The sequence below is a fragment of the Rhincodon typus genome, chromosome 1 (genome assembly GCF_021869965.1).
Source record: "Rhincodon typus isolate 14 chromosome 1, sRhiTyp1.1, whole genome shotgun sequence".
Taxonomy (NCBI): domain Eukaryota; kingdom Metazoa; phylum Chordata; class Chondrichthyes; order Orectolobiformes; family Rhincodontidae; genus Rhincodon; species Rhincodon typus.
This window is the reverse complement of record NC_063332.1, coordinates 76,993,522-77,015,982: the sequence shown is the minus strand read 5'-3', so window position 1 is coordinate 77,015,982 and position 22,461 is coordinate 76,993,522. Positions and strand designations below refer to the sequence as shown.

The following is a 22,461-nucleotide window of genomic DNA, read 5'->3' as shown; positions in this document are numbered from 1 at the left end:
CCAAACCTCTCATACCACCAGCTCCAATTCAAGGTCATAGAATCATAGAATCCCTACAGTGTGGGAACAGGCCATTCAGCCCAACAACTCCACACCTCCCCTCCGAAGAGCATCCCACCCAGGCCCATTCCCCTACCCCTGCATTTCACAAGTCTAACCCACCTAACCTAAACATCCCTGGACACTGGGCAATTTAACATGGCCAATTCACCTACCCTGCACATCTTTGGACTGTGGGAGGAAACCCACGCAGTCAATCGCCCAAGGGTGGGATTGAATTTGGGTCCCTGGCGCCATGAGGCAGCAGTGCTAGCCACTGAGCCACCGTGCTGCCCTTGAACCACCATAATCACCAGCTCCAATTCAAGGTATATAATAAATGCTGTTAAAGTATATACAATTGTCACGCCTTAATAAAAACACCAATAACTTGTTTAATGATGCTTAGTTTGGGTCACACCGGGACGTTCAGCTCCTGACCTCATTACAGCCTTTTGTAAACGTAGACAAAAGAGCTGAAGTGTAAAGGTGAATTGAGTGTGACTGTCTGGACATGAAGCTGGAGTTTAACTGAGTGGCATTGAGAAGCTATGCTAAAATTGGAGTCTCTGGGAATCCTGGAAACTCTCCATGGATTAGTGTCATACTTAGCAACAAAAAAAATTGCGCTTGTTGGAGGTCAGTTATCTTGGTCCAAGGGCATCACTGCTGGAATTCCTCGGGGTGCTGTCCTGGGTCTGACCATCTTTAACTGATGGAGTGAAAAATCACTCGATTAGATCAGAAGTGGGGGTGTTCACACAATGCACTCAGCACCTCCAATATCAAGTCACATGCAGCAAGACCTGGATGACAGAGGCCTTTGATGTGTGGGATGAATGTTACTTGCCACACAGTGGTCGAGTGACCATCTCCAAAGAGAATCTAACATTTGTCCCTATGGCATTCAACGGCCATTAACATTGCAGAGTCTCCCACAGTCAGAATCTTGCAAGTTACCATTCAGCAGAAACTGAACTGGACCAATTGGATAAATACTGTAGCTACAGGAGCAGGTCAAAGGTTGAGAATTTGGCAAACAAATCATCAGCTGATGGAGAAAAAACATTTGGGCCATCTATAAGGTACAATTTTCAAGGGTGAATCATGTCTACCTGCACAGATGATTGCAGCAGCAACAATACTCGAGCTCGACCCCATCAGGTCAAAGCAACATGCTTCATTGGCAGTTCTGAAGAATGGTTGATGGGGCGGAAATGTTGACTGTGCTTTCTCTCCACAGATACTGCCAGACCTGAGTTTTTCCAGCAATTTCTGTCTTTGCTTCATTCACATGCAGTCCACCCCCTTTTAAAAGCATTAAAGAAAAGAACCCAAAGGGCAGCTCGAAGAAGGATCACTGGACCTGAAAAGTTAACTCTGCTTTCTGTCCACAGTCAGACCTGCTGAAATTTTCCAGCTATTTCTGTTTTTGGCCCTTTAAAAACATTCACCAGTGATGCATAATGGTAGGTCTGTGCACAATCTGCAAGATGCCCCTACAGGAACTTACCAAAGTTCTTTTGACAACCATGTCCAAAACTGCTACTTCTATCACATTGAAGAACAAAGGCAGTAAACACATGTGACAGCCACTAACTGTATGTTCCCTTCTGAATCATTGCTAGGTCAAAATTCTAGAACTCTCCTCAAAGCACAGTGTGGATTGTTCTTATACCCTAAGGGCTACAGTTAAAGAAGGTAGCTCACCACCACCTTCTCAAGGGTGGAATTAAGGATGATCAGCAAGTGCTGGCCTGGCCAGTGATGTGCACATCTTGTGAAATAATTGAAGAAAACCTCCTTCATATTTCTTTGAAGCTTAAATTTCCAAGTATCATCACGAGGAAATGCAGTAGAGCACTTGTCAATGGAAAGAACGTCTACTAGCGTGTAGAGGCATGTGCCCGCTGGAGGGTTGCAGCCCGTAATTTAGGTCAATTCTGTTTTCTCAACGATATAAAATAAAAAGCACCAAGAGACGAGCTGGTGCAGATGTGATGGGCCTTGGACATTAAAGGGAACCAGAGGTTATGGGGCTAAAGCGGGAATAGGATACTGAGTTGGATGACAAGCTATGGCCATAATTGAATGGTGATAGTAATGCCATTGAGTGTCAGTTGAGGTTGATTATATTTTATTGGTCAGTTTTAGACAAAGGTAGATCAGGGAGGTAAATGTGTGACTTGAGGAATAGTGTGGGGGGGTGTGTGTGTGGGGGTGGGGTGGGCAGTTAGGTTTTTAGGACATTGAAATTGCTTTTGGGAAAGGAGAAAACTGTGTTCAGAAGAAAGAAGCTTCATCTGAACAGAAAGGGAGCTAATCGCCTGGCTGAGTGTAAATGGTGCAGTGTGGGTAGATTAAACTTAAAGCAGGGTGGGGGTTGTTTGACTAATGGCCTAGTTTTGGAAATACCAGCAAGGGCAAAAGAGGATGGGGATTGGGGGAAAGGAAGTGAGAGAAGGCTTGAGTGTTGACAGTAAACAAAGAAATGATCACCTTCCAATGGGCAAAAAAGAGATGTGGGCAGGGTTAAATTATATGTCTGTAAAATGCATGGATTACAGTGCAGTGAACAAAATTGGGAAACCAGAAGCATAAATTGCAGCAGGATGGGACATAATAGCATTGACAGAAATGTGGTTCGAGCCAGAACAGGACTGAATGTTGAACATCCCAGGTTTTATAAGGCTTTTAGTAGAAACAGGATCGGTGAAAAGGGAGGAAGTGTGGCAGTCTTGGTCAAAGATTGTATTGTTGCCCTTAAATGAGGTGCAGTTCCTGAATTAGAATCTATATGGTTAAAGATGAGAAACGGGAAGGGAGTGGTGATCTTGTTGCAGGTTTATTATAGACCTCTAAATAGTGAGGAAGATACGTAGAGAGTATTTGTTGGCAGATTATGGAAATCTGCAGGACAATTAGGGCTGTGATAATTGGTGATCTCAATTACCCAAGGGTAGAGTGTGGGGCACAAAAGGCAAGAAATTCCTGCAATGTATGCAGGAGAATGTTCTGCAACTGTATATTTCCAGCCATACCAGAGAAGGAACTGGACCTGGTCCTAGAAAATGAGGCAGGCCAAGTGGAGAAGGTCAGAGTGGAGGAGCATTTGGAAAAGAGCGATCATCACATAGTAAGGTTCAATATTAAATTGTAAAAGGATAAAAATCATTCAATGATTACAGGCCTACACTGGAAGTGGGCAGATTTTAAAGGTCTGAAATTTGAACTGTAGTGTGTTGATTGTTTATCCACCAAAATGCATTACCAATGAATGAAAAAAGGGAGAACTTCAAAAGAGATGAATAGGGTACTTGCCCATGAGAGGGGATTTTTGGGTAACCAAAGCTAGATAGCCCTGAATGACTAAGGATATTGGTAAGAAAATAAGGAAGAAAAAGGAGGCATATGATGCTTACCAGAACAATAATAGCGTTAGAAATCAGGAAGAGTATTTGAAATGCAGGAGAGAGGCGAAGGCTGGAAAAAGGCAGGCTAAGAGAAAGCATGAGAAAAGGATGGTAGGCTCTGCTAAAACAAATAATGAAATGTTCTTCAAACATATTAACAGTGAAAGATTAGTAAAGGATAGAATGGGGCCCATAAGGAATAAGCCGGGTAAGCTGCTTACTGAAGCAAAGGTTATAGCACAGATACTAAATGAATATTTTGCTTCTATCTTTACCAAACTTAGATGGTGACAATGGCCCAGTTGAAAATGCAGGTGTTGAGCAACTGAGGAACATAGTGTAGATAAAGATGAGGTGCTTAAAAAGGCTGGTAGCACTCCAGGTAGAGAAATTGCCAGGCCTGGATGGGATGTTTCCTAGATTGCTGAGAGAGGTAAGGGAGCAAATTGACAGAAGTTTCCCAGGACTCCCTGAATGCAGGATTAGTCTTGGGACTGAAGATTTGCAAATGTGACACACTCCTTTAGAAAGGGCCAAAGGAAAACCCAGAAAACTGTGTAAATCTGTCGGCTTGACATCAATAGTGGGAAAACTGATGGAGGCTGTAATATAGGATAAAGTAAATATCTATATTTTACAGCATAAAATTCCTTAAATGCAAGGGTGGCTCAGTGGTTAGCACTGCAGCCTCAGCGTCAGGGACCTGAGTTCGATTCCAGCCTTGGGTGACTGTCTGTCTCTGTGGAGTCTGCATGGTCTCTTTGTGTCTGTGTGGGTTTCTGCTGGATGCTGTGGTTTCCTCCCACAGCCCAGAGATGTGCAGGTTAGGTGGATTGGCTGTGCTAAATTGTCTGTAGTGTCCAGGCATATGCAGGCTGGGTGGATTAGCCTTGGTAAATGCAAGGTTATAGGGCTGGGTCTGGGTGGAATGTTCTGCCGATGGTCAGTGCAGACTCAATGGGCCGAATAGCCTCTTTCTGAACTGTGTGGATTCTACATTTAAAGAAAAGTAAGTTAATAGCAGATAGTCAACAGCTCATGCCTGACAAATTTAATTGAGTTCTTTTGAGATGACAGGCAATGAATGAGGGAGTGCTATGGATGGTTGTACGTTTGGACTATCGAAGTATTTGATACGGTGCCATGTGGCAGTTTGGCTAAAATATTAGAAATGTTTAGGACTGAGATCCTTGGCAGCAGTGGTTACAAGTTGTCTAAAAGGTAGGAAATAGAGGGTAGGTATCAATGGGTATTTCTCAGATTGGAGACTAATTGAAAGTGATGTTCCCCAGGGATTGGTGTTCGGACCCTACTTTTTCTGATATACGTAAACTACTTAGACTGGTGTTGAGAGCAAAAATCTCAATCTGCAGATGGTAAGGTAGGGAGAGTAGTGAATTGTGAGGATTCAGAGGGACATTGACAAGTTGGCCAAATGTGCAGACACCTGGCAGATGAATTTCAATGCAAAGAAATGAGGTTATGCATTTTGGTAGAAGAAATATGGAGAGACAATACAGGCTCAAGGATATAACTTTGAGGGAGTACGGGAGCAGAGGACCTCTGTTCACACGTATAATTCTCAGTTATTAGGGCAAATTCTAACAGTTATGAGAAGGTCTGTAGGCTCCTTGGGTTTATAAATAGAGGTATAGAACATTAAAAGCAAGGAAGTGATGCAATACCTCTACAAAGCAGTAGTCAGACCAGATTTGGAATATTGTCTTCAGTTCTATGGACCTTCTTTAAGGAAGGGTATTAAAGTCCTGGAGAGAGTGCAAAGGCGATTTACTAGAATGATGCAAAGAATGAGGGATTTTGGATACAAGGAGAGATGTAAGAAATTGGGCTTATTTTCTTTGTAACAGAGAAGATTTAGAGGTTAAGAAGAATATTTGTTTCCACTAGTTGATATGTCAGTAACTAGGTATCACAACTTCAACACTGTCAGCAAGTGAGTTAGGAGTGAGATGAGGACAAACTTCTTTACGCGGAGTTGTTAGGATTTGGAATGCACCGCCTGGGGGTTTGGTGGAAGTGGATTCTGTCGGAGGTTTCAAAAGAGAGCTGAACGCAGATTTCTAAGTTATGAATTTAGAGGACTATGGAGATAGCGCTGGAGAATTGGACTAGCTGGTTAGCTCTTTTGGGAGCCAATAGAGACACGATGGATTGAATGGCCTCCTATTGTAAACATCCAAAATTCTATACTGCAAAATTCTGAGGTTATGCACTTTGGTAGGAAGAATAGAGGAATAGACTTTTCTAATTGGGGAAAGGCCTCAGATATCTGAAGCACACAGTATTAAAAAGAATGCTGAACTAGGGCTCCTAAGTTTAACATGCAGTTTCAGTTGGCAATTAGGAAGGAAAAATGCAGTGTTGGCATTCATTTCAAGAGGTCTAGAATGCAAGAGCTAAAATGTACTGCTGAGGCTATATAAAGCTCTGATCAAATTGCGTTTGGAATATTAGAGTTTTGGGCCCTGTATCTAAGGAAGGATGTGCTGACCTTGGAGGGGGCCTAGAAGAGGTTTCCAAGAAGGATCCCAGTGTTGAAGAGCTTGTCATATGAAGAACAATTTGAAGACTCTGGGTCTGGACTCGATAGTTTAGAAGGATGGGAGGGAGGGATCTCATTACAGAGTACTGACAGGCCTGAATAGAATGGACATGGAGCAAATGTTTCCACTAGTAGGAGAGACTAAGACTTTAGGGCACAGCCTCCGAGTGAGAGGATGACCCTTTAGAACTGAGATGAGGAGTTTCTTCAGCCAGAGGGTGATGAATCGGTGGTACTCCTTGCCACACAGGATTGTGGAGGCCAAATTATTCAGTGTATTTAAGACATTGATAGGTTCTTGATCAGTAAGGGGATCAAGTGTTACAAGGAGAAACCAGGAAATTTGCTTTGAGGAACATACTAGCCATGATCAAATGGTGGAGCAGACTCAATGCGCCAAGTGGCCTAATTCTACATTTTACGGTCTATTCTAAAAATCTGTAGTCATTGTTTGGCCTGTGTTACTTGCCACTTGTCAGCTCAAACCTGGATATTGTCCAGATCTTGCTTCATTTGGACACAGATTTCTTCAATATCTGAGGAGTCTTGAATTGTGCTTAATACCCTACAATCAGTGAACATCCTCATTTCTCACTTTATGATGGAAGGATGGTCATTGATGAAGGGGCTGAAGATGGTTGGGCCTAAGACACTACCTTGAAGAACTCCTGCAAGACTGTCCTAAAGCTGGAATGACTGATCTACAACAACCAGAACTATCTTCCCTTGTCCTTTGTGTCCGGAATGATTCCAACCAGTGTAGGGTTATCTGTCTGATCCACATTGACTCCAATTTTGCTTTGGACTTTGATCACATGTGACCTTGATGTCAAAGGCAGTCATTCTCACCTTTGTCTGTAGAGTTCAGCTCTTTTGTTCACCTTTAAATCAAGGCTGTAATGAGGTCCAGTATATTTGTCAAGCCAGTTGTAGTAATTGCACACATTGCAAAAGAATGGAGACCTTAAGTTCAGGGGGAGAGTTTGTGAAGATGTGCATCATTGTGAGCTCAGATTTACTGGCTGCAGAGAAACGTGCATTATTTTAGTGTGAGCTTCACTTTCAGGACCATTTTGAGACATTGAAACATTTCTGAAAGATTTTGGGGCTGATTTCAAATTCTACTCTCTGGCTGTTTAATGAGACAACAGATTAAGAAATGATGACATTGTGGTTGGCATTGTGAAGGGCCTGTCCCTGTGTTGTACTGTTTTATGTTAAGTATAGACCAACTGATGAACATGGAATCACAGATTTGGAGATGTGAGGGCATTTGCTTACTTTTTAACAGCAGTGCATGATGCACAAAATGCTGTGTTATTTTAATGATTACGTCAGTGCATGGGTTTCTGTTTTCACTTGAGAAAATCAGGTGGTCGTTCTTGGAGCTCCAACAATGCTTAGGTCTCGGATGAGTTTAGCTGCTGTAATGAATTAGGAAATGAATAGCCTCAACCTTGATCTTGAGTTATTTTATTGTGTCACTGCTTTACTCATCAACATACATTGTGTGCATACATAATGTTGGAAGGAGTATCAAGCATTAACTTTCAAGTAAACAAAACTTTAAACAGTCCCCAGTTTAAAGCATTACCAAAAGACCTTGAATTAGAGTTTGTTGATTCGCCATTGTGAAGTGGAATGGTTCACCCGAGGGAGTATGTTGAAGCAATTTTATGAACTCCGGAATGAAGTGAAAATTTTCAGAGGAAGAGAGCCTGGGACTGAGCAAAGGTGACTGTGTATTCATGGTCAACATCATATCGTGTCTGTTTGAGTTCAGTGTCAAATTGCAAGGGCCTAACCAGGTTCTTTCTTTAAATGTGGAATAATTTGAAGCCAAATTAATGCTTAGGCAAATGCGGCAAAAGGGGAACACAGTGTATTTTCCTACCCTTCAGAGACGAGAGCTTATAACATCGGGAGTATGCCAGAAGTGTGCAAACGTACTTCAGAAATTTTGCATGCAACTCCAAGACCTAAAAATGGAAGAACTGGAATTAAATATTTTTGTCCCAGCAGGAAGGTCACATACTGTAACCCATCTCTGCCAGAGTTCTGTAGACTTGATGTAGGTGCCACTGACTTTCCAAACTTGGAGACTTGAGAATTGCATCACTGTTCTGAATTCTTTTTAAAACTTACCCTGGCAAAGAACTGCCTGTGTTTCAGGTTAACATGAGAATTTGAAATGACAGTTGTGAGTAGCAAAATCTTTGCTAGTAGATATTGGAAGGCTTACTAAGGCGATAAAACCTCAGCCATCACATTAAAACAACGGGTGAGCTAAATGTTTTTAGTTTTCTCAAGTAAATTGAACTTTTTAATTACAAGTAATTGTGTGGTCTTTGATTTGATTTCTCAGTCTTTTGAGCTGATCAGTTGATTTCTGTCAGATTGTACTAACCTTATCTGTGCAATCTAGTAGATACTGTATTCTCTAGTGTTTCATCCTATAAAACAGGGGGAGATGGGGCTGGACCAATAATCTAAACAAGCTGATTATTGCTCTGAGGGTATCCATTAAAACAGTTGGTAAGTTTTTAAATTTAGATGATGAAAATCTGAAATTGAAAGCTAGTTTCAGAAATGGTGGCTACAAAACTGTCAGCAATTGTTGTCTAAGCCCTTTTTGGGAAAGGAAGTTTGCCATCCTTAACAGGACTAACATGTAACTCCAGCTTCCTTTAATGTGGTTAATTCTTATGTGCACTCCAAAATGTGTGGGAAGCTTTTCGTTACTAAGGCATTTGTGGATGGACAGCAAATGCTGGCCTTGCCAGTAACGTATGCATCCCATGAAAATGAACAAAGAAACAAATTTACCAGTTGATATTTACTATGCTTGGGACCTGTGGTGTTTTAATACCATGTTGAAAGATGGCTGTGTTACACCAGAATACTTGTCACACAGTAAATAACAGATTTAGCTATTTTTCTGAATAAAGACTAAATTTACATGTACCAGGCCACTTTCCATTAATCTTGCAGAAAATATCGGACGTGCTCAGCAGGTTATGTAGCACCGTTTAAGGTTGAATGATGGCTTTTTCAAAATGTTAGAAATGTAACAAATGCTAAGCAACTACAAAGGCAGGAAAAAGGAGGAGGAAATTTGATGGGAGAGGAAAGCGGGAGACATTTAAATAGCAAAGGTACAAGACAAAAGGAGATGGCTGTGGGATAAATGAAGAAACAAAAGTTGGGGCCAGAGGAGATTCAAAAATATACCATAATCACAATCAAATACTGTCTGAAGAGGGGGCCAGACTTCAGATTTCCAGCATATGCAGTGATTGGCTTTGTACACCATTACTGTATCTTGTTGGTTTAAGAATAAAATCTTGCTAAGATAAAATGATCAGAAATTTTGCAAGTTTGGTAAATATAATTTGCAGGTTTGGTCAGATTGTTCAGTGATTCAATAATAGATGGTACTTAGAGTTGATTATTTTTGGTTAAGAAGATTTCTTTACCAACTAATTATGTACAATATGATTTTGGTCAGCTGTGACTTCAAAGCAATCAGTTGTATTGAAAACTTGTGGCTTCCAACTATAGTACGTTATGAAGTATACTTGTGATGTAATAATTTGTGGGATCCTTGATCACCTTTTTTAAGCAAATATTTCCAACTTTAAAGTTGACTGAAAAATGTATTTTATTTGAGGAATACTATTGCTTTTTAATGGTTGTAACAAATTATCTAAATGCCCCCTGTCCTTTTTACTGTGCTAGTTTGGAAACACCTGCTATTGTAACTCTGTGCTGCAAGCTCTCTACTTCTGTCGACCATTTCGGGAAAATGTACTTGCATACAAGGCACAACAGAAGAAGAAGGAAAATCTGTTGACCTGTTTGGCAGACCTGTTCCATAGCATTGCCACCCAGAAGAAAAAAGTTGGTGTGATTCCTCCCAAGAAATTCATTTCTAGGCTACGTAAAGAGAATGGTGAGTAATGCAGTGAGAACTTATTTGCTTTGAATGTTTTATTGCTGCAAGTTTTGCTTTTCTTTCTGACTCAAATTAATCCGTTTCAAAGTTTTTAAGAGACACATTGTGTGATTTATAATGCGAGTATTCATGTAGACATTTTAGCCTATTTCAAGAAAATCCTCTAGTTTTGTTTAGTCAAAACATTTAGATATCTTCCTGTCCAACACAAAAACAGTTGTTGCATATCAGAAGAAATATACTGTGCAATATTGTAGATAATTGATATTCATCACTCGAGCACAGCAATTGGATAATGTGGCAAATTTCAAGAAAAGTCAGTTTTGTTTTTTGGCATCTTCATTCAGTTTATGTCCAGTTATAACTCTACAGAGTTGTACAAATTAACTCTTGCACTGGATTACCGTTTGAGCTAGCTAACAAAGGATGATAATTACTGCTGCATGTAACAATTGCAATAGCTTGACAAAAGAAACAAAAGCATAAATGAGCTTTGTATTTGATACTGCCTGGGATGGAGCAGTTTCTCTATGAAGGGATAGTAAGAACTGCTAATGCTGGACCCATAACAGTGTGGAGCTGGAGGAGCACAGCGGGCCAGGCAGCATCAGAGGAGCAGGAAAGTTGACGTTTTGGGTCGGGACCCTTCTGCAGACCCTAGGAGAGGATGAGGGGTGGAAGAATGGGGAATTCCTTGGTTGAGGAAAAAGGTAGACATTTTGGAGGCACTCTTATAGAAGGTGGCATCAGAACAGATGCGATGGAGATGGAGAAACTGGGAGAATAGAATGGAGTGTTTAAAGGAAGTGAGGTATGAGGATGTATAATCCAGGTAACTGTGGGAATCGGTGAGCTTGTCATGTATATTGATGGCCAGCCTATCTCCAGAAATAGAAACAAATATCGGAAGAAGGAAAGGGAGGAGTCAGATCAACCAACCAGGTGAAGTTGATAGCAGGGCCGAAATTGGAAGTGAAATTGATAAATTTTCTCAAATCTGGATGAGATGGAAGCAACACCAATGTTCTTATTGTACTGGGGAAAGAATTGTGGGTGAAGGCCAAAGTAGGACTGGAACAAGGAATGTTCCAAGTACCCCACAGAGGCATAACTGAGGCCCCTTTCTGTCACAAACATGACCATGAGCTTCCTTTTTGCTTGCCACTTAACATAATCATGTTTTCTGGCTAACATCGCTGTCTTGGGTCTGCTGTTGTCTCCAGTGAAGCTCAGCGCAAGCTGTAAGAACAGTATCTCATTTTCTGCTTGGGTACCCTGCAACCTTCAGTATTGAATATAGAGTTCAATCATTTTTGGGGTCTGAGCACTATCTCCAATATCCGTGCCCCACATCCACTCTCGAATAAAAACCAGAACAGGCCTGAGGAAGGGTCGCTGGACCTGAAATGTTAACTTTTTTTTTTTTCTTTCTTTTCTTCACAGATGCTACCAGACCTGCTGAGCTTTTCCAGCAACTTCTGTTTTTCTTCCCACACTCCAGACATTGCCATCGCGTGGGCTGCTAACACAAACAGCCCGTTGTCAGCCACTAATGCTCCCAATTAGCAACTAATGTTTTACATAGGTTGGCCTTTATCCATTTCTTTGTCTATGCAATTGCTGTTCTGTCTCGCTGGAGTCCATCTCCACCTATTGTTTACTGTCTATGCACGTGCGCGCACACACAGCTACAATCAGTACTGAAGAAGGGTCACTGGATACAAACTGTTAACTCTTTGTCTCCACGCAGGCTGCCAGACCTGCTGAAATTTTTTTTTCCCTTTGGACAAGTACTTGATAAGCACTTGAAATGTTATAATTCTCAAGGCTATGTGCCAAGTGCTGGAAAGTGGGACTAGTGTAGTCTTTTGGTGCAAACTCAACATTGGCGGTTTACCTTCCTTTTTGTCTTGCATTTTCAACATTGCAGAAAATAGGTAGTAGTAGTCTGCCCATAGTAAGCTGCTCCCTGGACTGAATACTGATTCCTCAGTCCCTTGGGTTCTCTATCAGTGGATTGTTGAAGTGAATGAATGATTACGTTATCGAAACATAAGCTTCTCACTTCTTTTGAAAGAAAGCTAATGAACATGCCGATCAATGTGTTGGCAACACAATAACTCCTCCAAACACACTTCTTGATATCATTATCATATTGCATTTTCAAATTTAAAAAATCAAGCGCTAATAGTACAGAAATTAACTTAACATTGCTTATGGTATAAAATCCAGCATACAAAAGATATTATTGATTTGCAAAAAGACTGAAGCAAATGTATTGGGCTATCTTTGTGAAAAATCTTCAGATTGATTTTTCTAATCGCTTTAACCTGGGTGGATCAGTTAATGCTAGAATAGACTATGTAGACCTGAATCTTAAGGCTCAATTTTTTACTTGTAGTTCCTATTCCATAACATGTCATACATACTTTTCACTCAAACATACTTATTGGGAAAAGGATTTCTTTTTATCATTATAGAAAATTAAAATTTACTTTACACTACCAGTATATGAAGTCAGGTCTTTTATATGGTATGGGGGAAGGAAGGTCATGTGATGAGGTCCTTACTACATTACTGTAATAGTACTTTCTCTTGCTCTGTAAACTATAAGCCCTTCAAAAGTTAGTCATGTTTATTTTCCTTTTAATCATAGACTTGTTTGATAACTACATGCAACAAGATGCACATGAGTTTCTGAACTACCTATTGAACACCATCGCTGACATCTTGCAGGAGGAAAAGAAGCAAGAGAAACAGAATGGGAAGTTGAAGAATGGAAATGCAAATGAAATAGAAGAGAACAGTAAGCCTGAACCGACCTGGGTGCATGAGATCTTTCAAGGAACACTCACTAATGAGACACGATGCCTGAACTGCGAAACGGTATGTAAAGTGTTTTTTTTTTAAGATCATTTTGCGGCTGTCGTATTGGCTGTTTCTCAATACTGCTTCGTTGCTTCATTCCATCTTGGAGAAGAGGGGAGGAGAAAGGTGTTGTTTTCTTTTCGTCTCCACTCTGGTCTGTGTCTTCTTGTGTACTAATTTTAGTCATTTGGTAGTACAGAATTTGAGTAAACCTGGAAACAGAAAATTCAGAGTAGGCCACTGAGCCGACTCCACATTTCAACGCGATCGTCACTGATCCTCTATCTTCGTGCCATCTTCTCCTATCTCTCATGACATGTTTTTCCTCTAGAAATCTATTGTCGTCTTAAACATATATGCAGTGAATCGACCTGCATAGATTTCTGTAGTTGAGAGGTCCACAGGTTTACCACCCTCTGAGTAAAGATATTTCTCCTTGCCTCAGTTTGCAATGGCCTACTGTGTACCCTGAGACCGTGACCCCTTGTTCTGGATCGTCTGGTAAAAATCATCCGTGCATCGAGTCTTTCCATCCTTTGTCAGAATTTTGTTTCAATGAAATCCCTTTTCTCTTTCATCCAAACTTGAGTGAATACGGCCCAGTTGCCCCGACCTCTCCTCCTATGACAAACCTGCCTTCGCAGGACTTGGTCTGATGAATCTTCTTGCCATAGAGGGAATGTAATATATGCTTCTGTTGGATAAGGAGACCAAAACTATGCACACTACTCCAAGAATGGCCACAACAAAGACCTGTAAAACACTTTGTACTCATACCTCTTGCAATAATAACCAACATACCGTTTGCCTTCCTAACTGTGCTTTACCTGCATGCTTGCTTTCAGTGTATAGGGACATGAAGACCCTTTGTACATTAACCCTCCTCCAAAGCAAAAGACACTGCAAGGATACTGGTCATCTTTCTGTTACAGTGCAACCCATCCAGCTTGTACAAATTCCATTTTTCCCACAGCTGGTCCCAATGTCTTAGGAATCAGAAACCTTCCCTCCTACATCGTTTCTGCAGTCATCTATTCACAAGAACTAGAGCAGGAGTAGGCATTTGAGCCCCTTCAGCCTGCTCTGTCATTTAATAAGATCATGGCTGATTTCAGTTTCGACTCCCCTTTTCTGTCTGCTCCCTATAACGCTTTAACCAATCACTAACTAAAATCATATCTCCTTCTCAAATTTATTCAGTGTCCTGGCATCCACCACATTGGAGTAGTGAATTCCACGCATTTATGGTTGTTTGAGAAAAGTAATTCCTCCTCATCTTTGTTTCAAATCTGCCAATCCTTAGCCTAAAACTATGACTTCTTGTTCTAGATTGCCCCACAAGGAGAAACATCAGCTGTATGTCGATTTCAAAATCACCTTTAGTACCCTGTATACCCCAATTAGATCTCCTCTTATTCTTCTAAACTATAGGCCAAATTGACCAATCTCTCCTCGAAACAAGCCTTTTATGTCTGGATTTAATTTAGTGAATCTTCTGCGTAGTCTTCACCGGAGTTACATCCTTCCTCAAGTAATGGGACCAAAGCTGTACGTAGTAAAACCAGATGCAGTTACACCTCATAGTAATTTTCTGTGACTTGTGCATGAGGATGCCCAGATTCTTCTGTAGTGAAGCATTTAAGCTTTTTTCCATTTAAATAATAAGCTGCCTTTTTAGTCTTCTGACCAAAATAAATAACCTCTCACTCATTGACATTAAACTCCACCTGCCATATCCATTTGTAAATTTCTTATTTCTTCATTGCAACTCACTTTCCCATCTATTTTAGTGTCGTCTGTAATACATTCTATCCCTTCATCCAAGTTATAGAGTTATACACCATGGAAACAGGCCCTTCAACCCAACTCGTCCATGCCAACCAGGTTTCCTAAACTGAACTAGTCCCATTTGCCTGCATTTGGCCCATATCCTTCTAAACCTTTACTATCGGTGTATCTGTTCAAATGTCTTCTAAATATCTTCCAAATGTTACAATTGTACCCACCTCTATCACTTCCTCTGACAGCACTTTCCATATAAGCACCACCCTCTGTGGAAAAAGTGGCCCCTCAGGATCCTTTTAAATTATTCCTCTCAAACCTTAAGTTTTGGGGAAAGACTTTGGCTATTCGCCTTATCTATGTCCTTCATGATTTTATAAACCTCAATAAGGTCAACCCTCAGCCTTCTCATTCCGGGGGAAAATCTCCCAGCCTATACAGCCTCTCATTATAATTCAAACCTTACAATCTAGTTAACATGCTTGTAAATCATTTGTATGCTTTCTAGTTTAATAACATCCTTCCAATAGCAGGGCAACCAGATTGTCTACAGTACTCCAAATGTGGCCTTGCCAGTGTCTTGTACAGCATGGTTTAATGGAGTGTAAATTGTGTTTGACTAATTTTCCAATGTTCTTCAAAGATGTAACATGCCACTAATGTAAGCTGTAAATAGTTGGTGCCTGAGGACTGAGCCTTGTTACAGCTTGCCAATCAGAAAAGACCCATTTATGCCGACTTCCTGCTTTCTGTTGGTTAGTCAGTCCTAGGTACCAGCTAATATATCACCCCTAATTTCATGTGATCCTGCCTCGTTTATTAAACTTTCGTGCGGCACCTTTTCAGATGTCTCCTGGAAAACCAGATATCGTAGACAAAGCCTCCACTATCCACTCTGGTTACATCTTTGAAGAACTCTGGCAAATTGGTCAAACGTAATTTACCTTTCATAAAACCATGCAGATTCTGATGTATTGCGTTTTAACTTTGTAAATGTCCCATTGTGACTTCCTCAATGCATTCCAACAATTTGCCAACTGGTATATCCTATTATTTCTACTGTCACAAGCATGTGGCAGTGCTAGTAATCCTGAGATTACTAACTTGTTAGGTCCTACTTTTCAAATTATGCCCTAACTCCCTAAACTGTGCTTTTAGGACCTCATCACTTTGTTTAAAAAAAAATCATCTTTGTTAACTAATACCACTGTACCACAATCACTCCCTCTTCAGAATATCCTGCAGTTGCACCAAGCCATTCTTAACCCCGGCATGAGGGAGGCAATGTAATATTGTCATCCCAGAAACACTAAGCACCCTCTCTTAGGCCAAGTCGCCATTCTTCGAGTGGCTCCCAGAATCTTACGCTATACTCTAGCTTTTGATCTAATCAGATATGTAAAGTTTTGCATGATTTCCTTGTTTTTATATTGAGCACCCGTACTGCCAAAGTCAAGTACAGTTTAATATAATTTTACTTTGTAACTACAAAATTTCACAGGTTAGCAGCAAAGATGAAGATTTTCTTGATCTTTCAGTTGATGTGGAACAGAACACATCAATTACACATTGCCTCAGGTAAGTAGTGATCAGATTGGTATCTGAAGAATTGTATACATAAACTTTTTTGTTTTACACCAATAATCTGTACTCAAAGCCTGCCACTGCAGGCTCAATTTAAGTGGGGGGACATTTCTCCCTTTTCTCGTTTTGGTTTTACAAGCATTTCCTTGCGGAAGCAAGATAAACTAATACGAAACCTGAATCCCTCATTCTGAAGGGGATGCCCCTGTTTGACTCGGATTGGTTCCAGTTACCTTTCCTTGTGCTTAATTACTGTTGCTATCGGTAAACCTTCACTTTCCTATGAAATAACATATAACTTCAAGTATGGAGCAAGTTGGGATAGCAAGTTTCTGGGCGAATAATTCCTATTATTAAAGTATTCATTGGCAATTGTCTTGTGTTCTACTGATCTCTTCAAATGAAGAACACTAGCCATTTTGACAATGCAGATATTTGAGGCTGCAAGCTATTAAGCAAGGGTGCCGAATAGGAATTGTGAGCAATGAATAAAACAGCTTAATTTTCAAAACTTTACTTACCTCATGATAATAAAAAAAACTTTGAACTGTAGTATTCTCTTTGACTGTATAGAGATGCAATAAAATTAGATTAGTGAATATGGAAAAGAATTTCATAGATCTGCAGAATTATTAATTAAAACAAATTTTGAATGTATCTTTAACACTCTTCCATTTAGTTGCCCCTTAATTGGTAATTATTAGCCCAGTTGAAGGCGTGCAGAAATGTTGATTAAATTTTTTTTTTCCCTCCTATCCAGAACTTAATTATGACAGGCAGTAATCTGGCAAGGGTTCAGGTATACCACCACCCTGCTTAATTACATGCCCTTCCCTTGTTATTTATGGAACAGAAGGAGACTGTTCAGCCCATCAAGTCCATGTTGGCTGCCCCACCCTGCCCCACCCCACCCCACCCCCCAAACTTTTGAAATTATTGTTTCTGCTTCCAGCACCCTCGTGGTTACAGATTTCTGATGTATTTCTAGTTTGTTTATTTTTGTTTTTATTTCTGTTGTTCAGTATCTGCAGTATTTCATTTTGTAAAATATTCCTGGAAGAGGTAGAACTGTACAAGTATTGTTTCTCCTGTTTCTTTTCCTTTCCCTACATCCTGCTGAAAATATATTCTGGGTACAATGAGATGAGGCTAGGACCTAATAGTAGAATGGAAAACTGTTTACTTTTTTCTATTCTTTCAATTCCCAATTGAAAAATGCTTGACTTCCATTTGGTGCCTTTACTCGGCCCCATCAGATTTTTGTGAAAGGTCAGGATCATGCCAGTGTTTTGTTTCATGCATGTGAATCCTGTTTCCAGCCTCTTAGTGCAGGTGGCACTATGTGCAGTATTCTCTCTGAAATGGAAGAACGCCATTCTGTTGTTGTGTCCGTGCCAGCTGGCTGCAAGAACAGTTCAGCTAGACCCACTCCAAACTCTGACCCTCTCTACTCCTGCTCTTTTTTTCTTTCTTTCCCTGTTGATTTGTGCATTCTGCCTTCAGGTGTTAATCAAATTCTCTTTTGAAAACCACATCTGAATTTGCATCCATTTAACTCTCAAGCTGTACATTCCAGATCATAACACTCATGATTAATTTTTTCCCCCCTCTTTTTGGTTCTTTTGCCACTTGCTTTATATCTGTCTTCTAGTTCTCAACCTTCCACCAATCTCAACAGTTTTGTTTCTACTCTGTCCAGACCACACATGATCAAATTTCCACTGTAAGGAAATTCTCTCCTGTAAGGAAAGCAATTCCAGCTTTTCTGATTTATCCATGTAATCAAGTTCCTTGCCAGTAAAACCATCTCATACTCTTATTGCAGTCTCTCTAAAGCCTTCACATCCTTCCTGAAGCGTGGTGCTGGACCAATGTGCTGTAGAAGTTCTTCATAACTTCTTGCGTTTGTATTTTTAATCCACTCATTGCACAGGGGTATTGCTGGCCAGGCCAGCATTTATTGCCCAATCTGGTTGCCCTTGAGAAGGTTGTTGTCAGCTGCAGTCCATGTGTGAAGGTATTGTGCCTGTATTTGTGTCAGTGTGGTAACTTGCCAACTTTTTTAAAAAAAAATCTACTTGCAGATCTTCTATTTCAAATCCCAAGTGTAGTTTTCAGGTTTTTCAATTTCTCTATTGTAGTTGAATCTTCCGGTTATAGATTTATTTTTATTTATTTTTTGTTTTGCAAAATTCAATTAATTATGATTTCTTCACTGTTTTATAATCATTTCTGCACTGTACATAATATTTTTATAACTTTAATTTGTAGAGATTTCAGCAACACAGAAACACTGTGCAGTGAACACAAATATTATTGTGAAACATGTTGCAGTAAACAGGAAGCTCAGAAAAGGTGAGCATATAAGCAAGTGTAATTTAGCGTTGTAACTCCAAATTTTGAGATTACATATCTCTTTAATATGGATATCTTTTGTTCTGAATCAATTTTTAAATTTTTATGACAAAAGTGCCAAACAAACTCAATTGCTTGGTTGTACTTAACCAGTGCCAGGTATTGATTGATTAGAACAATTGGAAGTATAAATATATTAAACTAATAGGATGTAGGAATCAAATGATTATTATTTGTTGGTAATCCAGAACCTGTATTTTTATATAGTGTTGTCACAGACTCTGCATAAAATTGATCATTTGGAAGTATACTTGCTGTTTGTGAATATTACTTTCACATTTCAGTTTTTACAATATTTTTTGATCCATGGCATTACTTTGAGATTCACCTGGATGAGTAACATGTGAATTAATGAAAGTGTTTTTTTTTCCTGTTATTTGCTATATTACTCTGTATGCATTTGCACCATGTTGCTGCAAAGGCCTCATTGATCATCCACTGAAACTGGATTCAAAATTTCTTAATGGAAGAACACTTCTTAATTTGATTTCTGCAACTTAATCGTCCACATTTTTTTGGATAGCTTTGAAATTAGTTATTCTTACTTTCAGCCTCTAAATTAAATTGTTATCTTGACTGGATGACTTTTTTAAAAGACCATCTGGTAACCACCAGTATGTTTGCATTTTATTGTCTAAACCGCCTACATACTGATTTTGTCTTTCTTCAACAGAATGTGTGTCAAGAAGCTACCCATGATCCTCGCATTACATTTGAAGCGGTTCAAATACATGGAACAATTACATCGATACACAAAACTCTCTTACAGAGTAGTGTTTCCGCTGGAGTTGAGACTGTTTAATACATCAGGCGATGCTATTAATTTGGACCGCATGTATGATCTGGTGGCAGTTGTTGTTCACTGTGGCAGGTTTGTTTCAAGAAAGATTTTTCACTAGCACTACCTGAACCAGTTCTTAGAACAGCCTTATTATATTCTTGTAAAGGAAGGGAATAGACTTCAACCTTCACGTTTTTCACTTTGACACATTTCATGCATTTTATACTATTCCAATGTGCATAACTGTTGCTGTTCTTCTGCATTATGTTCCACTGAAGTCTTCATCTGAGTCTGAACTGGGAAGTCTCTCCAGAGACATGACACCTGTATTATGCTTGCCTTCTGCGCTGGCTTTAGTGCTCTGTGCCAGTTGCTTCAATGAGGCAGATCCTAATTTTAATCTATTCTCTTTAGACGCAGACGTGGTTAGTAACTGAGCTGGTAGCAGTGAATATGAAATCAAGTGATGTGCTGTTGTCTTCATTATCTTGATGTTTCTCTACTGCCTGGCCAGGTTGCAGTACTTGGGGATCAGAGATGAAGAAGGTTATGGTGAGGAGAGTGGGTATAGTCAGATGTGTGCAGTATCACCATATTGCGAATGGAATATAGGAACAGTAGTTGGTCATTCAGCCCATCAAACTACCCTGCCATTCACAATCATGGTGATAGTCATCTCAAGGCAATTTTTCAAAACACACACATATCCTATATTGTCATAAGTCTCCAGAATCCTATGAATTCTGTCTCGAATGTGCTGAATATGGACCTTCCACAACTCTGGGGTACAGAATTCAAAAGATTCAGCACCCTGTAAATGAAAAAAATCTCTTCTCATCTCAGTCTTGAATGGCCTTTGCCTTATTCTGAAGTTATGTCCCTGTTTCTAAGATAGCCAATCCTTTCTATATCCACCTCGTTATGTCCTGTCACAGTTTTTGTAAGTTTCACCTCCCATTCTTCAAAACTCTAGTTAATACAGACCCAGTGTCCTCGATCCTTTCTCAAAAAAACAATCCCGATATCTCCAAGATTAATCTGGTGAATCTCTGTTGCACTCCCTTTATGGCAAGTATACCCTTCCCTAGCGAAAGAGACCAAACTACACACTATACTCTAGGTGAAATCTCAAGGGTTCTAAACAAACATCTTTCCTTCTGTACTCAAATCCTAATTGATTGCTATGCCTTAATGCCAGCTTTTAGTGACTGTTGGGCAAGGACACTCATTCTCTTGGACACTTTTTATCCTCTCCAATCTCTTCCATTTAGAAAATGTTCTGCCTTTTGGTTTTTTTTCCTGCCAAAGTGTGTAACTTCACACTTATTTACATCATATATTCCATCCACCATGTTCTAGTCCATTAACTTCACTTGTTCAAATGCTTTTGAAGCTTGCTTGCAATCCCACCTAGTTTGGTGTTATCAAATTTGGGAATGCTAGAATTGGTCCCTAAATCTAAATTATTTGAATAGATTGTGAACATTGGTAAAGCCAGCATTGGGCCTTGTGGTACTCCATAGTAACAGCCTGCCATCCTGAGAATGCTATGTTTATTCCTCCTCGCTCTGCTTTCTGTTTATTAACCAATTCTCAATCCATACCAGTAAATTCCCTCCTAATCATGTGTACTAATTTTATTTACTGTGTTGATGTTTTTTAAACCAACTGTGTGAGACCTTCTCTAAGGAAAGATATACTGGCATGGAAGGCTCACGTGGCTAATACTGGGTATGAAGGGATGTTCTTGAGAGGTTAACTAGTTTTGGCCTATTCTCATTGAAATATATAACAACCAGAGGCAAACTTATTGAAACATACAAGATTCTTAGGGGACTTGTCAGGGTAGATGTAGAGAGATTGTTTCATTTTGTGGGAAAGCCTTAGACCAGAAGGCATTATCTCATAAGTGTTTGAACATTTAAGGCACAATTGAGGAATTTCTTCTGAGGGCAGACCACTTGATTAGAACCATGTCCACAAACATTCATTATCTCCATCACTGTGTCTGTAGGAGCAGAAAATATTGCCTACACAATGCAATGCTGAAAGCCACCAAGGCTTTCAAACCTATGACATCTAGAAGGACATGGGAATCAAATATTTAGGATATACTACCATCTGCAAGTTTCCCTCCTAGACACACTCCCATTGTGGTTGGGAGGATTTGGAACTGGGAGGAGCATTGCAGCAGTCATCATCACTATGAAGTAGATTGGGAGCAGTGGGTAGCAAAGCAGCTTTGCTGTGAAGTGGATTAGGAGGATCTTGATATAGAGCAGTGAATTCTGTATAAAGCAGCATATGAGGAGAGAGGTGAACTCTATATAAAGCAGCATGAGACGAGAGAAGTGAAACTGGTACCCGACAACTCCAGATGAGAGCACTGGACTTGGTGTAAAGCAGCACAAGAGGAGAGTGGCGAACTCGGTGTATAATTGAGAGCTGAACAGGGTGGGACAGTGCTGGTAATCTATGTCTTTAAATAGTTCTAAATTAGAAAGCATCTGAATCTAACATTGAGTGAATATTTCTACACTTTCCATGAATTAAATTGCAGCAGTTCATTAGATTAAATAAAATATGGGAGTGATTTTGGACTGTAGTGGAAATGTTTTGAATGGAAAAAGATCCCTAGTGTAATTGGTGTCCTTTAATGGAGTAACTAATGAGCTTAATCTAAAGAGAAGTCAGGGCAACAGAACTCTCACCCATGATGTGCACCTTCAGGGCTATGTTGAAAGTCATGGACTCTTCCAGAGTCCCAGGTGGCCAGCTTCAGATACCAGATAATTGAATTTTGGAGTTGAAGTGCTGGGTGGATTCACCTGTAGGGCATCAGTGATGCCGAGATTATTGTGGACAGCATCTTCAGTGAGCTGGTCACACCACAGATAAAGATATAATGGGCAGAAAGTGACCATCCAGGCAGAGCAGAACAGGCAATGCAGAAGACCCCTGGGGCTGATTTTTTCCCCCCCCCCCCCAACCCCACTCCCAATCTAATAGATATACTGTTTTGGTACAGTTGGGGGAGAGTACTTGAATAGCGGCAGAAGCC

The 22,461-nt window shown here is 40.1% G+C and overlaps 1 protein-coding gene across 2 annotated transcripts in view; it reads left to right on the top strand.

The window, feature by feature from the left end:
* The window catches only part of usp46 (ubiquitin specific peptidase 46), a 75,553-nt gene that overhangs the window by 36,803 nt on the left and 16,289 nt on the right, over positions 1–22,461 (top strand). For both annotated transcript variants that reach the window (XM_020528013.2, XM_020528012.2), the window contains 5 exons: positions 9,754–9,967; positions 12,627–12,856; positions 16,122–16,198; positions 18,476–18,559; positions 19,293–19,490. In XM_020528013.2, the coding sequence (XP_020383602.1) occupies positions 9,754–9,967; positions 12,627–12,856; positions 16,122–16,198; positions 18,476–18,559; positions 19,293–19,490 (803 nt within the window). The remainder of the gene's footprint in view (positions 1–9,753; positions 9,968–12,626; positions 12,857–16,121; positions 16,199–18,475; positions 18,560–19,292; positions 19,491–22,461) is intronic.